Source organism: Schistocerca serialis, chromosome 3, assembly GCF_023864345.2.
Source record: "Schistocerca serialis cubense isolate TAMUIC-IGC-003099 chromosome 3, iqSchSeri2.2, whole genome shotgun sequence".
NCBI classification, from domain to species: Eukaryota; Metazoa; Arthropoda; class Insecta; order Orthoptera; family Acrididae; genus Schistocerca; species Schistocerca serialis.
The window spans coordinates 840,983,140-841,007,314 of record NC_064640.1 but is presented as its reverse complement, the minus strand read 5'-3'; the positions used below and the strand labels follow the sequence as shown (position 1 = coordinate 841,007,314).

The following is a 24,175-nucleotide window of genomic DNA, read 5'->3' as shown; positions in this document are numbered from 1 at the left end:
GTGTTTTGCGACCGCACCGGTAAACGGTGCGATTAGTAGACGAAAGGACGTGCCTCTCCAATGGGAACCGAAAACATTTGATTGCAAGGTCATAGGTCAACCGATTCCTCCACAGGAAAAAGCGTCTGATATATTCAATACGACACTGGTGACGGCATGTGCGTCACATGACAGGAATATGTTGTCGACCGACCTAACTTGTACACTTGGCGAATGGGTAAAAAGATTCTTCTACCTTACCCGATTTCGGTTTTCTTGTGTATGTGATAATCACTCCGAAAATAGTGATGAAAACATAAGAGTTTGTCACATAAACTGAAAATAAGAAATTAAACTTTTCACTTGAGGGAAGACTTGAACCAAGGACCTCTCGTTCAGTACCTGCTCACGCTAACCACGAGACCACGACGCTCCTGGGTTAATATCAACCTTGATGTTGCATATCTTGCACATGGAGTACTCAGTTTGTATATTTTGCTTATTTTTTCGTAGTTCCACAGAACTATTTCCTGTTTTCTCGATTGATCTGTGTTCAGTTTTTCAAGGCCTATCCACTGTGCCAACTTATAACTAAATCTGAGGGGGGTGCGACGGGGAGGTTCCCTTGTAAGACTGATCAAAAATACGATATAAACCGGCACCTTCCAGAAAATTAAAGTAAGTACATATGAGTTGACGGCTGAATTGTGTAGAAGCACACACATTTCAGGCAATCAGGAACGATAATGAGTTATAAAACTATGCTCTGTATGTCTATTGTTTTAGTAATTTGACATGGAAATAGATTACATAAACTACCAAACAGTAATACCGACAGTTGTATCGTAGATTATATCTAGGTGGAATTCCATGTTGCGCATCACTACGATTATTCGTCATAACCAAATTACATTTCAAAATCAGTATAGGAAGTAATGCATTATAGGAATGTCGTTACAAGGAAGATTTGTTAACGGTGGGAGAGAGTGAGTGACTGGCTCTTTGTCTACGTGGAGATCGCATTTCGGTTGGCTGCTAAAGTTATCAGTCTGATGCAACCTCAAACATAATTCGCTTCACTTTCTAAGCCCCCGGTAATAGAAAAAACTTTCAGAAACAATTCCGTGGCCGAGCGGTTCTAGGCGCTACAGACTGGAACCGTGCGACCGCTACGGTCGCAAGTTGGAATCCTGCCTCGGGCATGGATGTGTGTGATGTCCTTAGGTTAGTTAGGTTTAAGTAGTTCTAAGTTCTAGGAGACTAATGACCTCAGATGTTAAGTCCCACAGTGCTCAGAGCCATTTGAACAATTCCGTAAACAGCTTGTGGCACCGTCATGATCAGTTTCCTCACCCTACAGCGGCCAACAGCTACAGGCCGCACGCTGTCCGACCAAGCGACAACGGCGCGGCTCTGAGAGAGTCTTTATCAACTGTCATTTTCTTATTTCAGGTTGTAGTACCAATGTTGCAGCTACTTACTGAATTTTTCATGTTGAAACTTACGAACATTGTTCAAGAGTTGTAAAATAGACTTGGAAGTGGAAAAATAATCTAACACTTGGCGACATATTATTTGCTTTTAATTTAATAGAGGGATGAAGGCAGCAGAGGCAGCTCGGAACCTTTGCATTGTGTGTGGGGTGAGTGCATTTGGGCAAAACATGTCGTCGAAGAATTTTTCTTGTTTCAAGGAAGATCGTTCTGGCACGACCGATCTTCCACATTCAGGAAGTCTCAGTAGCAGACATACGTGATGAACCGTACGTGATGACATTTGCATTCGATAGGCAACGTTCAGAAGTAGGGTGTAGGAGAATTCCGTGCTCTGCTTCAGAACAAGAAAAATCTAAGCACTGATTATTACTGCATTTTTGCTTGAACGCCTTCAGTTCCTACACTGAGCAGTCCTACGCAACACTGTTACTGGTGACAACTTACGATGCCTTTATGTTAACTTCTTAAGAAAAAAATTAACAGCTGAGCTTTAACAAGAGACATATACTCGAGCAAAGGACAGTGTGAATATAGTTTGCGACTTTTTAAGACTAAAGTAATGACTGAACCCTAATAAAAGACATATACTCCAGCAAAGGTCAGTATGAAAAATTATACTTTGCATATTCTGCCTCAAAACGGCTTTTGTGAACTACCAATTCCTCCTCCATCGCAGCTGGTATTTGGTGCCAATAACTGAGACACCTTTCAGTTGCAGTGTAAGAAAAATGACAGACAAAACTGCATTGGGTATTGCTACGACACGATACACACTCTGCTGATTTCAAAAACAAAACACTCCAAGAGGTTGCTTGGGAAGTCACCCCTCATGCACCTATTATTCTGATCTTATGACCTCAAATGTGTACCTTTCTCATTCATCATCGAACAACCGTCACGAAAATTCGTTTCAGGACGAAAACGCACTTCCAACCTGGCTTGACGACATCTTTGCCGCAAAATCAGTGGATTCCTAGAGGCGTGAAACCGATAAACTACCTGAGCATTGTGAATCTTCAGGTTTTGGCGGCGCAAATACTGTTCCATTAAGTTTCTGGTGTGCAGCCGCAAGAATTCTCCGTTTTCTTCTAGTATTTTGGCTGCATAACGTTCAGCAATCTTCAGAGTGAGCCGCAAGACTTGCTGATTCGTGCCGATACAGGCACATTCTAATTAAAGATATCTCATGTTTTATTAAAATAGACTTTCGTCGAATACTGTATGCTGTACAGTGTGATATGTAATTAGAAACAACAAGACTTGCATTTTATATAAAAATAATGATTAGATATGTGTTAATTAGCATATATCTGATGAATTTTATAATGCTGTAGGTATTGGAAATGAACGAAAAAATACAATGGAAAAAAGTACCCGATTACCATTCTCCAATGCTATCGAGTGAGCCACCGTGCTTGGCGTCTAGAATTGCCTTAATTTAAAGAATTAGACTTAATGAAGTTCCCCAGAAAACTTCAAAGTCGATTTTCTCGAGCATTTTTCAGAACTGCATCGAACTGCTTGGGATATTGATATTTGAGTCCTCGACTTCACATACCATAAATACAAAAAAAGCTACAAGTGGAAGTGAATATCGCCATTGCTGAGCGCACATAGAAGTCGTCATGCACGACATACAGAACAGTATTTTCGCTTTCATATGCTTTATTAGTTTCAGACAGAGCCCATTATAAACAAGGCATTGGTCTTCCATTGCAAAATATAAAACATAATTCAATAGGACAGTTAGTCTACAATGTAGATTAGTCTGACTGCACCATTACAATGAATGCCCCAAAATTTTAACAAAAGTCCAATTATACATATACATAATGAAACGTAAGAAAAGAACCTAAAACCTTGAAGTTCTTATCTTAGAAAGACGGGTGAAGTAGCAACTACATTCCGCAAAGAAGTTATTTTAGGAGATAACAGCTACTCTAAGAGAAAAATAACCCTTAATTTTAAAAATAATGTACAGTATGGATGATTCTACTTATCACATTCTGTTAGTATATGCACAATGTCCTCGTCAACGAGGCAGTTTCGTTGAAAAGATCCGAGCTAACATCCCAAAGACGTTCGGGCTCACACGCGGTTCCTCTTCGTCGAAATGGTGGTGGTGGTGGTGGTGGTGGTTGTTAGAGTTTAACGTCCCGTCGACAACGAGGTCATTAGAGACGGAGCTCATGCTCGGGTTAGGGAAGGATTGGGAAGGAAATCGGCCGTGCCCTTTCAAAGGGACCATCCCGGCATTTGCCTGAAGCGATTTAGGGAAATCACGGAAAACCTAAATCAGGATGGCTGGAGACGGGATTGAACCGTCGTCCTCCCGAATGCGAGTCCAGTGTGCTAACCACTGCGCCACCTCGCTCGGTCGTCGAAATGACTTGGCTCAAACTCGCCTAGGGGTTGAACTGCACGTGTCGCACTACACGCCATAAATAAGACACTTGTGACCCTTTGGTTGAATTGTCTGGCTGATGGCAAGTTTGCGACATTGTATGAAACATACAATGTTAACAGAACATAATAACAACAGTAACAACAATATCGGGAGCTAAATTAACGGCCCACAAAATGATGTAGGCCACACAGTTGCGGTTTGGTTCGAATAACGTTTATTCAGAAAGCAAACTAATAGCGAAAGTGGTCGAATTTAGAATTACTATTACACTCGAGGGCATATCCATTTGACACAGTTCGATCATTCACCGTCTCATCGCGAATTACAAGTCCAATACTCCACTTCGTTAACTACGCGAAAAGCTAGAATTCACACCATGCGCCTCGCTGCTCAGCGCTCAGACACCACACACGGCGAAATTTTCTACGTCGTTTCACTTCCTAGCTACCTAAAGACCGACCGTCTGCTTCCCGTCTCCACCTGCACTGTCCCTCTACCCGTCCCCGGCCGCGTTTTCCGCGGGTGTGCGGACATTTGCCACGCCGGGCATCTGCCACGATTTTACCTGCTCCGAAGGGTTGGGTCCCTTGTCTCCCCCTCCTCCTCCACATCGCTTACTGAGCTGATTTACTTAACACAGAACCAGAACCTCTTTGGATTTTCAGCCACATTTCTAGAGAGAGTTTAGTTGTGGAAACAATTAAATGCATCTCGCACTGAAATCCGCACCAAATTTCGAGCCTCAGTAAAACTTCGCGAATCTTGGAGATTTTGCGCTCGTCTAAATTATATTTGCCTTTATCGGTGCTCCTGCAACAGCTTTCTGACGTGTTTTGTGTACCATGGGGGATCAGTTCCGTGTCTTACTAATTTATTATTTGGTATGAATCTCTCGAGTGTTGTTGATACTATTTCTTTGAATTTAAGCCACGTATGATCTTCACTTACATAGTTTGGAAGGATTGGAGACTGTCTCTTAGAAAGACGTCAACCGAATTTTTAGCTGCTTTTATAAATAGATATATTTCGCGTTTAGTTTTGGTGAATTTCTTTGTTACAGAATTGAGCCACGCTACGACTGTGTGTTCACTAATCCCTGTATCCGTCGTGATGCTCAGGATTATTTGTGGCTAAGAGGTCAAGTGTGTTTTCGTAACCATTTACAATTTGAATGGCCTCGTGAACTAATTATTCAAAATAATTTTAAAAAAAGCATTTAGAACAATTACGGAAGTTGTTTTCTATCTATAACAGGGTCTGAAAATGTATTTTTGTCAACATCCGGAAGGTAGATTGAAGTCACAGCCAACTGTAATTGTATGAGTAGGGTACCTATTTGTGATGAGATTCAAATTTTGTTTGAACTGTTCAGCAACTGTTTCATCTGAGACCGGGTGTTGGTAAAAGGAGCCAGTTATTAATTTATTCCGGTTGGCGAATATAGCCTCTGCCCATACTAAGTCACAGGAACTATCTGCTTCAATGTCGCTTGTCAGCTGGAACACACATTACATTATTTTTCCTTAAGTTGTGCTTCTGGTTTCTGTTGTAGTGCAGATCATTACAATTACGGCTTTTCCCTCCAAAACCTAGGATGCTTTCTCTGTGTGCCTGTAAATACCAGAGCTAAACAATGTAGAACAACAACGTACGTTACAAGCATAGCATTCTGTATTAGTTCATTTCCTTATTTCTAACATTTTGAAACTGTACGTCGACTTTGTGACATGTCAATCATAGATGTTCTTATCTCTATTTAGTGAACGTATTTTCAGTCATGTTTTGAACATTGTCCCGCTACACTTTATTAACTAATGTTTTGCCGCAAGGAATATTGCATTTTAGAGAGTAAATTAATATGGAGTATGTCGTCCTTCTTTTCACACATTCACATACCCATTTCTTCTTTCCTTAGTGTCTTTTGGGCATGCAGTTGTAGTAATTAAAGTAGGCACAAATGCAGTGATCAAAAAGAAATGATAAGCGTACATTCGCATTCTCTTTACATCGTTCCTTTCTTGTTGCTCCCGTGGCGATGGACTGTTTCTATCACAATCAGTAATGGTGAAAGAAAGCTACTGTACAGGCAGAGGGATCTATATTTATACTTGGCAGAACTAATTACATACTGACATAATCGTCGGTACTGCTGTCGTTTCCTAAAAGTTATAAATATTTCGATTTCGGAAAAGAAGCTCTGTATTTGGCCAAGATGTCGAGAAGAAGGTCCATTACGTACTGGTTGTATCGAGTAAGATGTGGAGACGGCGGTTTGACAGCGGACAGAAGTGGTACGAGGAAGGGCGTCCCTTACCTGAGGGATCGCTACCTGGCGAAGGGGCAAGTGTAGAAAATGTCCGGTGTGGCAAATGTCCGGCTTTTTTCCCGCGCACCGAACATCCTCGCTCAACTGACTAGTGCAGTTCCTTTTCCTGAAGCCGTCCATCTGATTGGCTACAGCTTATTCTACATTATTTTGCATTTTAACATATTTAAATAATCAAAGCTTGACCACTTTCACGTTCTAAACAAATTAACAATAATATCCATCATACAATAAACGTTAAATTCTTTTATATAACACGAATACAATTTCCTTCTTAACTTTGAATGTCCAGCCAGTAGCCTTGCACCAATGTGCTTTCTGATAAATAAATAAAGAACAAAATTAACTATTATGCATTAAACTTTACAGTATATATTCTATTGCCTAGTGATTCAATAAGGTGTCATGCTGTCATCGTTCAATGTGTTTTGTGTGGAGGAAATGATGACCTGATGATTAACTGAAAATACTGATCCTTTAAATTTACTATATATTTTAAACAAATGAAGTTACAGAGTTGATATTTACAACATTTGTCATTTTAATGATGCTCTTCTATATGAAATGTCGATAGTTAAATTCGACCAAACCGTTCAGATTTTAGCATTCAGGTCTTTGTTACAAAACTTGATAATTTCACTTTAACAGTAAATCCTAAACTATTACAAATATGACCAATATTCAAGTTTTATTGGGATCACCATGAAAATTTATGAAGGATAGTAGATTAAAATTATTGTGGCTTCATTCCCTGAATTACTACAGAATTAAATAGTTTTCATAAATGTTTGCCTTTATGGCAGATCTTAGGTCCGCCATATTTAACACTGTTATGTGTCCCTGGCCACAAAAGCCTTCTACTGGGTTTCCCTATGACGTAGATTCTCGTCTGTCTCGCACTCTACAGCGCTTAGCCCCCAATAGACAATAGACTCCTGTGAATTTCCCCCTCTCGTGGCGAATCTGCTCTCTTTCTGGCACACGGTCCTGGACGACAGGGTTCGTTTCACAATTCCTGAAGGCTGACTCTTTCGGCCATATACAAACATTTCGCGTAATTATTGACCGAATTCACTAATTAAAATGCTGTCATAATCTACTCATTATGATATATAATCCTATGTTAAAATTTTAACACAATAAGACAGGTGTACTTAGAAACTGCCGGTTTCTTTTGAGGCAGCGTAACATGTGGCCCGTAAATACCTATACTATTTCTACCCATTATTTGAGAATGAGAACATTTGGCTACTCCCAACAAATTTTACACATCATTTCGAGCCTTTATGAACCGTTTTATCGCTGAGACCCCCCACAAAATGATGAAAGGAAGAAAGTTTATCGCTTATTACGCTTTCACTGTAAAACTTCAGCACTGGACATGAAGTTTTAAATTACACTACTGGCCATTAAAACTGCTATATCAAGAAGAAATGCAGATCATAAACGGGTATTCATTGGAGAAATATATTATACTAGAACTGACATGTGATTACATTTTCACACAATTTGGATGCTTAGGTCCTGAGAAATCAGTACCCGGAACAACCACAAAAAAGTGTGTGAAATCTTAAAAGTGTGTGAAATCTTATGGGACTTAACTGCTAAGGTCATCATTCCCTAAGCTTACACTCTACTTAACCTAAATTATCCTAAGGACAAACACACACACACACACACACCCATGTCTGGGGGACGACTCGAACCTCCGCCGGGATCGGCCGCACAGAGAACAACCACCTCTGGCCGTAATAACGGCCTTGATACGCCTGGGAATTGAGTTTGGAAGGCGTGTACAGGTACAGCTGCCCATGCAGCTTCAACACGATACCACAGTTCATCAAGAGTAGTGACTGGCGCATTGTGACGAGCCAGTTGCTCGGTCACCATTGACCAGACGTTTCCTTTTTGTGAGAGATCTGGAGAATGTGCTAGCCAGGATAGCAGTCGAATAATTTCTGTATCCAGAAAGGCCCACACAGGACCTGCAACATGCGGTCGTGCATTATCCTGCTGAAACGTAGGGTTTCGCAGGGATCGAATGAAGGGTAGAGCCACGGGTCGTAGCACATTTCAAATGTAAGATCCACTGTTCAAAGTGCCGTCTATGCGACCAAGAGGTGACCGAGACGTGTAACCAGTGCCACCCCATATCATCAACCAGGGTTATACGCCACACGCTTCCAATGTGCGTTGACTGCGATGTCGCCAAACACGGATGCGACCATCATGATGCTGTAAACAGAACCTTGATTCATCGGAAAAAATAAGGTTTTGCCATTCGTGCACCCAGGTTCGTCGTTGAGTACACCATCGTAAGCGCTTCTGTCTGTGATACAGCGTCAAGGGTAACCGCAGCCATGGTCTCCGAGCTGATAGTCCATGCTACTGCAAACGTCGCCGAACTGTTCGTGCAGATGGTTGTTGTCTTGCAAACGTCCCCATCTGTTGACTCAGGGATCGAGACGTGGCTGCACGATCCGTTACAGCCATGCGGATAAGATGCCTGTCATCTCGACTGCTAGTGATACGAGGCCGTTGGGATTCAGCACGGCGTTCCGTATTACCCTCCTGAACCCACCGATTCCATATTCTGCTAACAGTCATTGGATCTCGAACAACGCGAGCAGCAATGTCGCGATACGACAAACCGCAATCGCGATAGGCTACAATCCGACCTTTATTATAGTCGGAAACGTGATGGTACACATTTCTCCTCCTTACACGAGGCATCACGACAACGTTTCACCAGGCAACGCCGGTCAAATGCTGTTTGTGTATGAGAAATGGGTTGGAAACTTATCTCACGTTAGCACGTTGTAGGTGTTCCTGTCGGTTAAATTTCGCGCCTGTAGCGCGTCATCTTCGTGGTGTAGCAATTTTAATGGCCAGTAGTGTATTACTTCTCTACTACCGACACAGTTTGCAGACAGTATGCTCGTATATCACTGAATATACCGACAAAATTATATTATTGTACGACACACAGTACAGGAGATACGACATCACTGGCAGTTAGAAACGTGAAAAACTAGCTTCTGCTTGAAGTGCCGCACAGTAAATCTTCAACATCAGGTATGAAGTTTTATCATTTCTTTATTACTACTACTTCTACTTGCTACACACCTTACAGCCAGTATCTACGAGGGTCGGTCAAAAAGTAATGCCTCCCATTTTTTTTCTACTTAAAGAAATTAAGTTAAGTGAAAAATTTGAATTTGGCGCCATTCCTCAAACCTTCTTCTGCAATCCACTGCAGTAGTAACTTTCTGTGTCAACAGGTGGCAGCACAGCAGAAGTTTGTAAGATGGCCGACATCGATGTTCGTTTGAGACAGCGTTGTGTGATTGAATTCTTGAATGCAGAAGGTGAAACGCCCATACGCATTCATGAAAGACTGAAGAAGGTGTATGGTGTTGTGACAGTGGATGTCAACACTGTTAGACGATGGGTTCGTCGTTGTAAGGAAGCTGAAGGGCAAACACCGTTGACTGACGAAAAGCGGAGCGGCAGGCCGGTGAGTGCAGTGACTCCACACAACATTCAGCAAGTTGATGACATCATTCGTGGTGGCCGTCGGGTGACTGCAGATGAAGTGTGTCGCATTATTTCTCTTAGTAAAGGCAGTGTGATCACGATTATTAAACAATTGGGGTACTCAAAAGTTTGTGCACGGTGGGTTCCAAGAATGTTAACCGATCAGAATAAAGAGGCAAGGAAAGCAATAGCCTCCCAACACTTGCAGCGCTTCCGTTTGGAGGGAGATGAGTTTCTGAAAAAAATTGTGACCGGGGACGAAACATGGGTGCATTTTTTTGAACCCGAATCAAAGAGGCAGTCAATGGAGTGGCGTCACACAAGCTCGCCGAGGAAGAAAAAATTCAAAACTGTGCGATCGGCAGGGAAAGATATGGCAACAGTTTTCTGGGATACAGAGGGTGTGATTCTGGTTGATTTTTTGGAGCAGGGATGCACAATAAATTCTGTTCAATACGTCACAACCCTCAACAAACTTAAAGCACGTCTTCAGCGAGTTCGCCCAACAAAATTAATGGCAGATGTTCTTCTTTTGCATGACAATGCAAGACCACGCACCAGTCGTCACACCTCTGACGAGATTGTCAAAATTGGATGGGAAGTTTTGCCTCATCCCCCATACAGCCCTGACCTGGCACCATCAGACTTCCATCTGTTCGGGCCACTAAAAGAAGCTCATCGTGGGATTCATTTTGAAGATGAGGAGGCCGTCAAAACATCCGTGCGTCAATGGCTTAGGAAGCAGAGCTGTGATTTTTACCGTGCTGGGATACATGCCCTTGTTCAAAGATGGACCAAAACTGTAGAGATGGGCGGAGAATACATTGAAAAATGACAAAATGATCCTCAATGTTGTGGTTTTCAACCTATGTAATTGCATTTAAATTTCCTGACAAACGTAGAAAAAAAAATAGGAGGCATTACTTTTTGACTGACCCTCGTACATACATGTTCTATATGCAAGCAAAATTCATCACTGTACAATATATATTGGGTTTGTTCACACGTTTGTAGCGCTTTTTCCGTAAGTTAAATAAACACAACAGATAAAGATAACATAGTTAACAATATTATACAGGGTGTATAATAAGAATCAACAGATTTTTAAAAATACATAACTATTATGTTATCTGGGATGTGCGTAAACAACGTACTGATAGAAGAGCAAACTCTCGAGTTTTACATGGTTTCCGCATACAGCAGCAGTATGCGCCCACTTCAGTTCTAGTAAAGATGGTGTCGCGACGACAGAAAGCGTTTTGTGTTCTACGTTTTGTGCAGTGCGGGTCAGTAACAACTGCTCAGCGTGACTATCGTACCAGGTACGATGTGGATCCTACTACGGCGCAGAGCATTGGACGATGGCATGGACAATTACGAGAAACATTGTTTGTACACAGGCAAATCGCCGGGCCGTCCCCGAGTGTCTGACACAGGCGTCGAACACATCCGCCATAGTTTCGCAAGGAGTCCGCAGAAATCCGTTCGCCGTGCAGCTCAACAACATGCACCCGATGTCCATCTGGGTTGCGTCGACGTTCACATGAAACTATACAAAATTCAGCTACTGCAAACTCTTCGTGAGGGTGATAAATAAAGTGTGGAGTTCTGTAATTTCGTTCCTGGCAACATGGAGGATGACAGTTTTCTTCCGCACTTAGTGTTTAGTGATGAGGCAACATTCCATTTAAAAGGAAAGGTGAACCGTCATAATGTGAGAACATAGGGTACTGAACGACCACATGAAGTTGTATAACATGAGAGAGACCCTCCAAAATTTAATGTGTTTAGTGCAGTTTCACAGGAAAAGGTGTGTGGTCCATTTTTCTTTGCCAAGAACATTTTCACAGGCAGCACATATTTCGATATGCTTGAGAACTTTCTTTTCCCAAAGCTGGGGACTGATTCGAACGACTTCATTTACCTACAGGATGGGGCACCGCCACACTGACATCTGGAAGTGCAGGAATTTTTAAATCAAAGGATTACTGAACGATGGATCGGTCGCACTGGACCAAATGATTCAGCCCTATGTTACTGGCTTCCAAGGACCTGACTGTATGTGATTATTTCTTTTGAGTGTTTATAAAAGACTCTGTTTGTGTGTCTCCGTTACCAACAACAATGAATGAACTGAGACATCGCGTAACAACAGCTGTGGAAGCTGTAACTCAAGACATGTCCGCTGCAGTGTGGGAACAATTTGAATACAAAATTGACATATTGCATGCATCTCAAGAGGGGCATATTGAACACCTACGAAAAGGTATGAAAAAAAAACTTTCTGAGTTTCCTATTCATCAAAAAACAAAATTCATTGTATATGTTTATAGTTTCAGAAATACAGATGTGCTAAATCAGATGATTCTTTTTGATACACCCTGTAAATTCCTTCACTATTTACAACAGTCTGTCAACGCTGGGATAAGTTTCGATTCCGCGACTGCAGAAATTGCGTGATTTTGAGACGAAGGACTCGTCGAGCCGTGGTCGGAGCGCATTTTCAAAAGGAAAGGAAGGTCTTCGAAGGTTGTTAAAATGGTTCAAATGGCACTAAGCACTATAGGACTTAACATCTGAGGTCATCAGCCCCTAGACTTAGAAACTACTTAAACCTAACTAACCTAAGGACATCACACACATCCATGCCCGAGGCAGGATTCGAACCTGCGACCGTAGCAGCAGCGCGGTTCCGGACTGAAGCGCCTAGAACCGCTCCGTCACAGCGGTCGGCGAAGGTTGTTCGACAGAGAGAAGAAAAGGTGAATGTCTGAGGGCACAAGATCAAGTGAATAATGTGGATGCGAAATGACTTCCCAGCCCAACTCCTGTGCAGTGTTTTGTCAGTCAAGCCGAATGCGGGCGGGCGTTATATCGTGGAGTAGCATCACTTCACGCAGTCTTCTTGGTCGTTGTTCTTAGATTACGTCTGCGGGACGTCTCAGTTTTTGACAACGTATGTTAGCAATGATGATTGCACCTCGGGGAAGCAATGCGTAGTACACCACACACTGCTTTCGGCCAAATGCATAACATTATCTTGTGTGGATACGCGCACCAACTGGAATACCAACATGTAAGACAAAAATGTTGCGAACTTATGCACAAATCTAATAGTTCAGGAGATATTTCATAAACATTGAGATGCGTGACAATGTTGCGTTTACGTAAGATGGAGCGCAAATTATCCAAACTATGTCCATCCAGTGTTTCATAATGAGAGCATTTAGCCACTTCCAAAAAACTTTAAGCATAATTTCAAACCTGTTCTAAAATTTTTCTCGTTTACATACTTGGGTGAGTCAAATGAAAACCTTAAATATTATGTTAAAGACTATTTATTGTGCAGAAGTGGTACAAAGCTGTATCACTTTTCAACATAATCTACCCCACGCACAATGCAAGTCCTCCAGCGCTTACAAAGTGCATAAATTCCTTTAGAAAAAAATTCTTTTGGTAGTCCGCGCAACCACTCATGCACTGCGTAACGTACCTCTTCCTTCAGAACGGAATCTGTAAACATGCTGCAATGTCATTCAGTATCACTCGGCGGTTTTCCTTCACTACGGCTTCAACTGCTGAATTGTTCTGTTGAGTCACAACTCGTTGTGCCTGACCTGGACGAGGAGCATCTTCCACTGAAGTCACACCACTTGCGAGCTTCCTACTCCATTCGTAGACTTGCTGCTGTGACAAACATGCATCACCGTCGATGAATTTCAATAGGTTTCACACCTTCACTACGCAAAAACCGAATAACACAACGCTGTTCTTCCCTGGTGCGAGTCGCAAGTGAGGCTGCCATCTTTATACTGATACTGTGACGGTATGTGTGCATCTGCACTCTGCTACCACCTACAGGCCATTCTGCACGCTGTTTGTAGCACGCTTACCAACTTATACGATAACGGCGCGAAATTTCGAAATGTTATTACAAATTTAAGGTTTTCATTTGACTCATCCTCACAGTTAACTCCAAAAATTTAACAGATTTTTGTAAAGTAATGAGACTTTTGAAGCTGTCATGTGCATGGAATTTCGATTCTTTAAAGAATCGGAGGTTTACGGGTAAACTATTTACAAGTGAGAATAGAAAAGCTAAAAACGTCACGGACAAAAATTGGTTATGACCTGCCGCAAGGAACTATCCCATTCGTCATTTGAAATGTTTTAAAAAGGCACAAAAGTAATAAGCTACCAGCGGAGAGTTGAAATTTTTTAGCATAACTGTTTCAAACTTTTCGAACTTAGCGAGCAGCGTATAATTACTTTTGTTGCACTGTACAGCAGGACAGCAGTTTTTAACGAACAGACACGAATAGAAAAATGCATCGTGCGATAAAGACAGCACTGAAAAATTAAGCGACCGAGAGACAGATGTGATTCAAGTATTGTGGGGTTCTTGTACTTTAAGCTAAACCGAATGCGGATGACAAAGAAGTTGCCATAGCAGATGTATGGTGACGCCCGAAGTTGGCTGACAGATGCAAAAGATCGTGATGTGGCACTCGGCGAAGCTCTGAGCAGGAATTTCCAGGCCGTTGGGGACGGCTTTTCGGACCTTCAGGCCGACACTGCGTAAATCAAATTTCACATCTTCGAATAATTCTACAAAAATTTCAGATACGCCAGCATGCTTGCGTCAAGGAAACAAAATAATTGCCGATAACTGTGCCGGCCGGGGTGACCTAGCGGTTCTAGGCGCTACAGTCTGGAACCGCGTGACCGCTACGATCGCAGGTTCGAATCCTGCCTCGGGCATGGATGTGTGTGATGTCCTTAGGTTAGTTAGTTTTAAGTAGTTCTAAGTTCTAGGGGACTGATGACCTCAGCAGTTAAGTCCCATAGTGCTCAGAGCCATTTGAACCATTTTGCCGACAACTGTACTTAGAAAGGTAGGAAAGTTGCTTCAATTTTTATAAGTATAAAAGTTAACAGCACACAGCCTTCACAACCAGCGAGGTGTCAACCGCTAGCTGAGGGTCCCACTCACCACCATTAATCATCTCGCGTACAATCAGTATTAGAGCATATTTTTAATTGTGTCAGATTATAAAAAAGTTGCCAGAACTTTGAATCCTCCACACATATATGTACTCGTAAAATAAATACAGCACTGTGGAGTCCCAAACAAACTCTTTCGCCTATTTAGTAGTTAATCGAGTAATCAGTGTATTACACTAAAGAAGACGCACTCGAATATATACATGGAGCACAAATGAAAAGGTCTCTATGTAAGCTGGCCATGTTTGTTTACAATAAATATTTAAAGATGTTTCTGTTGTTTAAAATGATGGGCATGTGTGTGAAAATTACGTATTTCATTTGTTTATTAACTAAGTAACACACTTAGAATGATGTGTGAGGTCCGAAAATTATAACGAGGAGAGGAGCTGCTCCCAACATATAAACTACTGCCACAATTAGAATAGCGGAGTTCGGTTAAGTGCAAGAGTAAATCAGTTCGAACGACGGAAAGCTCTCGATCTGTCGCGGCTTGCCACTCAGTGAGGTAGGATCTGTAACGCGAAAGATGACAGTTTTTGGGTGACGTGCCATGACAAATTTTTTCTGTACATCAGCTGGTGACAGGTTGCGGTCGTACGGTGATGCAATATGGCTGTGAGCCGATATTTCAAACTTTTACGAGTTTGAAATTCTGAACATCTGTAAGGTCTTGGAAATATTTGTGCTGCTTTTGAATGAAAAAGAATAAATGTTTTTAAGTCGTCCGTTCACTTTTTATTGGATACCATCATTGATCCTCCAGACTCTGCGCCATTTAATTATCTTTTAATCTTTAAATGAGTCTGATTTAAGACTGATTCGATCGTACATCCCTGGGACGAAGAAAACTAGGGTATCATATTCGTCCACTGCTCTTGTTTCGTACAACCTGGCAAGCCAAAAAACCTGCAAACACGCCGAAATACTTTCTGCTCTATGCGCACTTCTATCAAATTTTCAAATAGAAAATAGAATAGAGCTTCTACTTGGAAACAGATTGAGATTCGTGATATCATCTGTACTTGCCCTGTAGTACTTGTGCATAGAATAGTGGTTTAACAAGGTTGTCAGGAGACAGGAGTCGTGAATGTACTCCTAGGGCTCTGAAGAGAAGAGTGCACAGTATTAATTCCACTTGCAAGCCGTCTTCTGAAACACGACCTAGTTCAGACTGATGTTACAGGAACCTAGAAAAATGCAGTCACACTGCTCTGTCGTAGACGACTAAGCAGCTCCAGAAATGAGTAAATGTGATTTAGTACAGAGGAAGAAAATCAGAGTTGACGACGTGATCATTAGAGACAGAGCACACGAGCTCGGATGGGAAGGAAATCGGCCACTTTTTCACGGAAATTACGGAAAAGCTACCTACATCTGGGTGGCCGAACATGTATTTCAACACCCGTTCATAGATTGATAAATCTGCATAAATCGGAAAAAACAGCATCTGTCGGACTAAGCTCAAAATTTCCGTTCAAATGCGTTTGACTCGGCCCTCACATTATATTCGAGCGTAGACTCTTCGTGCAGTTACGAACGTATTGTGTAACTGAAAGATCAAAGAAAAGTTGAACCGTATCTAAATTAATGCTAATCAATACGTATCCACAAACTACTGAACGTCCAAGTCATTTTAATTAACACTTGCCTTTGGATCTATGTGGTTCTCAGTTAATAGGCATATTGTTACAACAGGAGTATTTAATTTGACTCGTTCTGTGGTTTCACTTTATCTGTTAGACTTTTGAACAACGTGTAGTATAATCTAGATTTCTATTCTACGAAAACTGTCAAAAAATATTCATAAGGTATTCCACAGAGTGGAGAGACACCCAATTTTATCATCGTCGAAAGACTGCGACAAGACACTGGAAGGTATTCGTTTTCAGATAGCAGATCGTCCATGCCGATTTACGCGCATTACAGTTTGTCGTAAATCGTTAAGGACGAGGGCGAGCTTCTGTCCTTCCTCCAGGCTTGTCTCCTCTGATAAGTCATTCACGGCGTCTTTAGAGCGGTTTGGGCCTTGTATGTTTCAAATAATCTATTGGTAACGGAGCCTTATTTTAGATGTACAATGACGCTTCGCAAGCCCCCTTCAGGTGAGTGGCGGAGGGTACTACAGGAACTATTAGGGTGGTGCATAACTGGAGATCGTGAGTGGAGCTGTGGACGCCAGAAAATGGATTGGCAAGTGGAGAAATTGGAACATTTCCGACATATTATTCTGTTTGATTTAAATAGAGGGGCGAAAGCAGCGGAGGCAGCTAGAAACATTTGCGCCGTGTATAGCGATAATGCCATTGGACAGAGCACGACAAGCAAATGGTTTTCTCGTTGTAAGGACGAGTGTTTTGACACCAGTGACTCTCCGCGTTCAGGAAGACCTTCGGGGTTTGACGAAGATCGTTTAAAGGTACACTACTGGCCATTAAAGTTGCTACACCAAGAAGAAATGCAGATGATAAAAGGGGTATTTATTGGACAAATATATTATACTAGAACTAACATGTGATTACATTTTCCACGCAATTTGGGTGCATAGATCGTGAGAAATCAGTACCCAGAACAACCACCTCTGAGCGTAATAACGGTCTTGATACGCCTGGGCATTGAGTGAAACAGAGCTTGGATGACGTGTACAGGTACAGCTGCCCATGCAGCTTCAACACGATACCACAGTTCATCAAGAGTAGTGACTGGCGTATTGTGACGAGCCAGTTGCTCGGCCACCATTGACCACACGTTTTCGATTGGTGAGAGATCTGGAGAATGTGCTGGCCAGGGCAGCAGTCGAACATTTTATGTATCCAGAAAGGCCCGTACAGGACCTGCAACATGCGGAAGTGCATTATCCTGCTGAAATGTAGGGTTTCGCAGGGATCGAATGAAGGGTAGAGATATGGGTCGTAACACATCTGAAATGTAACTTCCACTGTTCAAAGTGCCGTCAATGCGAACAAGAGGTGACCGAGACGTGTGGAACCAATGGCACCCCATACCATCACGCCGGGTGATACGCCAGTATGGCGATAACGAATACACGTTTCCAATGTGCGTTCACCGCGATATCGCCAAACACGGATGCGACCATCATGATGCTGTAAACAGAACCTGGATTCATCAGAAAAAAATGACGTTTTGCCATTCGTGCAGCCAGGTTCGTCGTTGAGTACACCATCGCAGGCGCTTCTGTCTGTGATGCAGCGTCAAGGGTAACCGCAGCCATGGTCTCCGAGCTGTTAGTTCATGCTGCTGCAAACGTCGTCGAACTGTTCGTGCAGATGGTTGTTGTCTTGCAAACGTCCCCATCTGTTGACCCAGAGATCGAGACGTGGCTGCACGATCCGTTACAGCCATGCGGATAAGATGCCTGTCATCTCGACTGCTAGTGATACGAGGCCGTTGGGAACCAGCACGGCGTTCCGTATTACCCTCCTGAACCCACCGATTCCATATTCTGCTAACAGTCATTGGATTTCGATTAACGCGTGCAGCAATGTCGCGATACGACAAACCGCAATCGCGATAGGCTACAATCCGACCTTTATGAAAGTCGGAAACGTGATGGTACGCATTTCTCCTCCTTACACGAGACATCACGACAACGTTTCACCAGGCAACGCCGGTCAACTGCTGTTTGTGTATGAAAAATCGGTTGGAAACTTTCCTCGTGTCAGCACGTTGTAGGTGTCGCCACCGGCGCCAACCTTGTGTGAATGCTCTGAAAATGTAATCATTTGCATATCTCAGCATCTTCTTCCGGTCGGTTAAATTTCGCGTCTGTAGCACGTCATCGTCGTGGTGTAGCAATTTTAATGGCAAGTAGTGTATTACTGATGACTAACGTCTCTGTTATGTGTATCTGTTTGGTTTATTAAAGTTATGGACAAACGCTACGAACTTATGCGCTAACATAGTACTATCATTTCCCGTATCGTTCCAGAATAGCGTGCACAACCAACCACAGTGCCAGCTTCAATTCCTTGCCTGGCTCTTCATGGAACGTACGCTTTCGAAATAAACCTCTACGTGAACAACAGCGCATATCTTGTAGCGTCTGCAACTCAAAGTTTGCTGAGTACCTCCTCAATGCTCTCGTGCATAACGAAACGTGACCCTTTTCTTCGGATATTCTCTGCCTCGTTCATTAATCGTATCTGGTGAAGTCCCAGACTGACCGAGCGCATTTCAAGACTCGGTAGAATGTATGTTTAGTAATCACTTCTTTCGTGAATGATTTACATTTCCTAAGGATCCTTCCATTTAATCTCATCCAATCATCTGCTTCTCCAACATATTTTATGTGATCGCTCTAATTTAGATCGGTCCGGACGGATATTTTTGGATCTTTTACCTTTATCACTCTTTTCATTAATTTATCATTATCCCACTATCGTCAATAATGTAACCGGAGAATAATGTGCCTTTCGACCCATTCACGCGCAGTACAATCTATCGTACTTATATTAACGGTCAACTGCCAGTCCAATCGACACTCTGCTGGTCTTGCTACAAATTTTATCTATAAACTGCTCAAAAAAGTTTTCAACCAACAACATTTCTGTCTGTGGGCGTACATTCAACCGGAGAAGGGAATGGAAAAAAAACCACAACTTTACAGCAAAATAAAAAGAATAATCAAATTAGACGCAGTCTGTTCGAAAGTGTACTTCTCTGTACACCTGAAAACCAAATTGCTGCATGACACCCAATACACTATTGTCCGACCACATACCTAAGTATTCTTGGCATGCTCTCAACGAGGTAGTAAAACGGTGGCGCTCAAGACTACCGCAGAGCCTCCAACTGAGGCGCTCCTAGGGTCATCCACTTACAACTTGTCCCAAACAAGCAGGTAAGACGGTGTGCCCGAGCATGATCGTCTTCAAAGGCCAATCCATTTCCCAAGTGCTGACTTTAGCGCTGGAAATAGCTCGCAATATACTATCCTTATGATGAGTGATCAAGGTAACACGAAACACCAGTAGCATGAAGTCCTGTGCCAGACCGCACGGTGATTACCTATAAAACCATCGGAAACTATCCAGTTTCAAGAACCAGGGCAACGGGCGCTCTCTAGTAGAATCAAGATATGCGGCAGAGGTTTTGCAAAAGCATCCTCGGCACAACACGTCTAATGTGGTGAGAAGGAGCTCGCCGACACGAGTACCTTCCTGAGAGGGCAGACATGGATAACTGCTGGGAATTTATGTGATGTATCGGGCCACATGTGGTAGTCATTACTGTCCGAGTTATTTTTGCGATGCTATGTAGCCCCCGTGGCAGAACGCACGGTGGTCACCCATATAACTGTCTGAAAGCACAATATCCGTGGTTTTTCCATGGTACTGAGCGACGTCAAGCAATAAGAGGTGTGCGTTTGACGCAAAGCGCAAGCGACCTCCTCCGTTACTCGTTAAACGAGGTGAGAGAAATCATACCAACGCGAGTAGTGATATATTCGTGGAATCGACGGCTAAGATCTCGGGGGATCTTTGTTATAACTGGGCAAAACCCATGCGAGCCTGAGGGAACATGGGTTCAACTGTGAAAAGATCCGGCCCATCATATTGTGCAGCCTTCTACGGGCTACAGCCCGAAGTGGTGCTCCCCGTGTAGAGATCGACGCTGTGTTACATCGATGGGTCTCTTTGGGACGCTAGCAGTCAGTGTATGCGAAGTGCGCGCTTCTAGCTAGAGGGTCCGCCCACTTTTTTTTCTAGAAGTAGTAGCAGACGTTAATACTGTTTTCCAAACGGCTCCGCCGTTTTATTGTCTTTCAGCGGAGCTAAAGAGGACGTCTGTAGTAAAGTCCTCGCCCACTACACCAAATTTTTAATATTTTATGTCACTTATTTCAGCATAAAAACTGAACTTAAAGTCGAAAAATCACTGTGAATTAATATGCCACAGAAGAGTAAACCTTTACGTGAAGCACGTCTCTCGCTGCAGACACCACACGCTAGCCACACAAACCCTCAAGAAATTGCAAAGCGCGCCTTTCAGTTTGATCTGTCTCCTTCGTTACTTCAACTTTGAACGATTCCAAACTGACGAAAATCAGTCAGGACCTCGTCGGACGAGAATTTTGTAGGCGTCATGCCTCGTAGATGAAATACACTTTCTCAGTATTCGTCGAAGGTATCTCAACCTACGGTCTGCCTTCCCCACTACCAGATTTATACGCGTACTATGAGGCACAATAAGAACTGAGCCAGTCCGATGGATAGATTGTCATCAATTCTGCACATTATCGCCGCCGTAGACCTGGTGCAGCGCCACCTTTGGTGCCGTGATTTCGTGGTCTTTTGGGCTCTTGGCTGTGACTTAAGACTGTGATTTGAGTGTCATCATTTGTTTAGCATTGCCGCACCGATATCTGCAAATGACGTACTGACAATTTTGATTGGAGTTGCCACGTGTGGTGATCAAGTTCGGCAGACTACTACCTCAGAGGGTGTACCGGTTCTGTGTGCACTGATTTGACGCCATTTTCAATCTGCAGCATGTTGACAGTTTGGTCGTTAATGACCGAAACAGGTTTTGGAACTAACATAAGCACGGTGGAGAAGTCGCTTTGCTGCACTCATAAAGGTGACCATGACAGATGTTCGAGCTATCTGCGTGTTAATAGCATAAGTAAAGGTTAATACTTTAGTCGAGCTAGACTCTACAAGATACAATTGTTTTGAAGCGTTTCTTTAAAAGGATTTCTCTTGAAAGTGCCCATAAGACAGTACATTTTTGTAAACAGTGTATAGCACAGTACGCGGCTTTTACGCTACTTCCTGCGCTCTGTGTTGTGCTAAGAAAAGAGAAGGGTTTATACAATAGTTCCGTTTCTCTCAGCTATCTGTTTTACTAGTTTTATTGTACATTCTTTTAACAGTTCTGCTACTGAACTAGAATGGTTTAAGCTATTACTCTGAAGGTTTATGGTTCGTCACTAACTGATTACTACTCTGTTTTTAAATGATTCAGCGTCAGGATGATTTTGCTCATTCTTGCTTGCATTAATAAGTTGTATCTTATGACTTTTTTTAAAGTGCTATCTTTTCCCTGTTGTAGTTGTATTATCTAAGTACAGCTGGTCGTTTTTGCCCATGGGCGGAGGCAAAGACTAAACTGGCTTCCGAACTGCTAAGATGAATTTTTTGTCCGAAAAAACAGACACCACGCTGAATCCACAATTGTGATACATTACATGTAAAGTGAACATAGAGAGGGGAAGAAAGGAAAGGAAAGGAAAGGAAAGGGACTAGTGATGTCATCTGTATAGGGACCTTACGCGGAATCAGCGACGACGAGTAAAATGTGTGCCACGCCTGGATTCGAACCCGGGGTCTCCTGCTTACTAGGCAGGTGCATCAACCTACTGCGCCATCCGGACACTTCACCGATTATCTCGACCGACCAACATTCCCATCCACGCCACCTATCCGCAGTACCTGCCTATTTTCTCCATATTCACTACTCAGATTCCCGCGGCAGGTCGGACATTCTTGTGTGTCCGCACTGAAGAAGTTGGATTCGTTGCCCAACGAGGCGAATCAATTATATGAATGTGTGGAGTCTGTTCTTTCGGACATGTGGATGGGTGGCTCTGGGTGGGAATGTGGGTCGTGTCGAGTTAGTCCGTGCAGATGTGATAATCAGTGTTCGGATGGTGCAGTAGGTTAACGCACCTGCCAAGTAAGCAGGAGATCCCAGGTTCGAATCCCAGTCCGGCACACATTTCACTCGTCGCTATTGATTCCGCGTAAAGTCCCGATGCAGCTGACATAACTAATCCCTTTCCTTTCTTCCCCCTTCCACCTTCAATTTACATACAATGAAATTTTTTATTGTTAAATTTGAGAGTATTCAAGAATTCAAACTAAAGTCAATTCTGTTACGCTTATTGACTTGAAGGTTTTTAAGACAGCTGGGTCATGCTGGTTCACCTTGTGTAAATAAGTAAAATGTCACTCGTGAAGTGATGTAAATTATAAATTCAATAAATGTTTGTCAAATATATTTTAAATTAAAGTTTTTCGGTGGCCTGGTACGTACAACTCACTCAAATACTCATTAGCACTGTCGGTAGGGGACTGATGACCTCAGAAATTAAGTCCCATAGTGCTCAGAGCACTGTCGGTAGCACTTTATACTTCTGAGGGGAGACAAACGAATTTAAGAGTACCGACGATAACTGCCTATTATCAGTAAACAGTTTCAAGTCGCAATTTAACAAACTACCCGACTGTTTTCTTCCCCTCATGTATTAATGAGCTAAAAAAGCTAGATACGTACATCTATAAACGACACTTTTTACAGTTAGTTCTGTTTAACAGTCGACCAAATACTTACCAAGGCAGTATCAGCTCCACCAACGATGGTGATTCCTAGGTTTGTGGACAATCGTGGTATCTCTATATGGCTGATTTCTCCTTCTAGCACAGGCAGTCGTGTGATACCTGTAACAACGAAAGATAGGACTACTTGAGTAATCATCGCTACTTACGCTACAGGTCTCTGTAATACATATTCTTACTGCTGGAGAAACAAACACTTTAACACCAGCTATTCATTTACTTCGAGAAGATAGTGGTAGAGAATGCAGTTTAATTGCTAAGTGACTCTAGTAGGGAAACGTCATGTGGAAAAACAAAGTATCATACCTCCGTAAAGTCAGTAATTTGTGGCAAGCTTCCCTGCACCATCAGCATTGCTTCGCAATTCTACAGAAACTTAAGAAGCAGTCATATCTCACGAAAACAGCCATCGTCTTATGTATTTTGCAACTGTCATCTTTGTATAAGGCTTCAATAATATACAGTTACCTCTGACTGTCAACAGAAACAACGCTATACCTTTGGAATTTAAACTGAGTCAACATTATTCCTTCTAGAACTTATGCACAACGAAAGATATCGAAAGAAAAATGAACACCTTGAAGCAATGGTTCACCCGAATGAAAATTTATTCACATAAAACAGGGATTATAGAACGTATATCACCGTATACATAGGACAAGCAGCTGCTCAGAGATGGGCTTTAACAGTGATTTTAGGATCTTATTTTGCCTCTTCTCGCTACAATGTAGTCCTGCAAATAGCATACCAATGTCGTCTGTGTTGCAGTCTACACTATGCTTGCATCCTACAAGTTACGTATAGCTGCTAGATATCTTTTTTTTTAGTAGAGTACTGCTGTTTGGTACTGCATCCCGCCATTAACAAAATGATCCATTAACTAACTATAGTCTTCTATAGCCCGATCCACGAACTATGGCGGTTTGCGCATGTTGAGGCACGGACGGGGATTGCATTGTTGACGATTCCAAGAGACAGTCGTGGTACGTACATGCGCATGATTTCTGCTTGAAGAAAGCATTTATCCTGCAAATCATGTCTCTCGCTTGCTTACGCAGAATTTATC

At 42.5% G+C, this 24,175-nt stretch overlaps 1 protein-coding gene across 3 annotated transcripts in view; it reads right to left on the bottom strand.

The window, feature by feature from the left end:
* LOC126470904 (ligand of Numb protein X 2-like) overlaps positions 1 to 24,175 on the bottom strand; it is a 492,663-nt gene that overhangs the window by 77,117 nt on the left and 391,371 nt on the right. For all 3 annotated transcript variants that reach the window (XM_050098936.1, XM_050098935.1, XM_050098934.1), the window contains one exon: positions 23,105 to 23,211. In XM_050098936.1, coding sequence (XP_049954893.1) covers positions 23,105 to 23,211 — 107 coding nt within the window. The remainder of the gene's footprint in view (positions 1 to 23,104; positions 23,212 to 24,175) is intronic.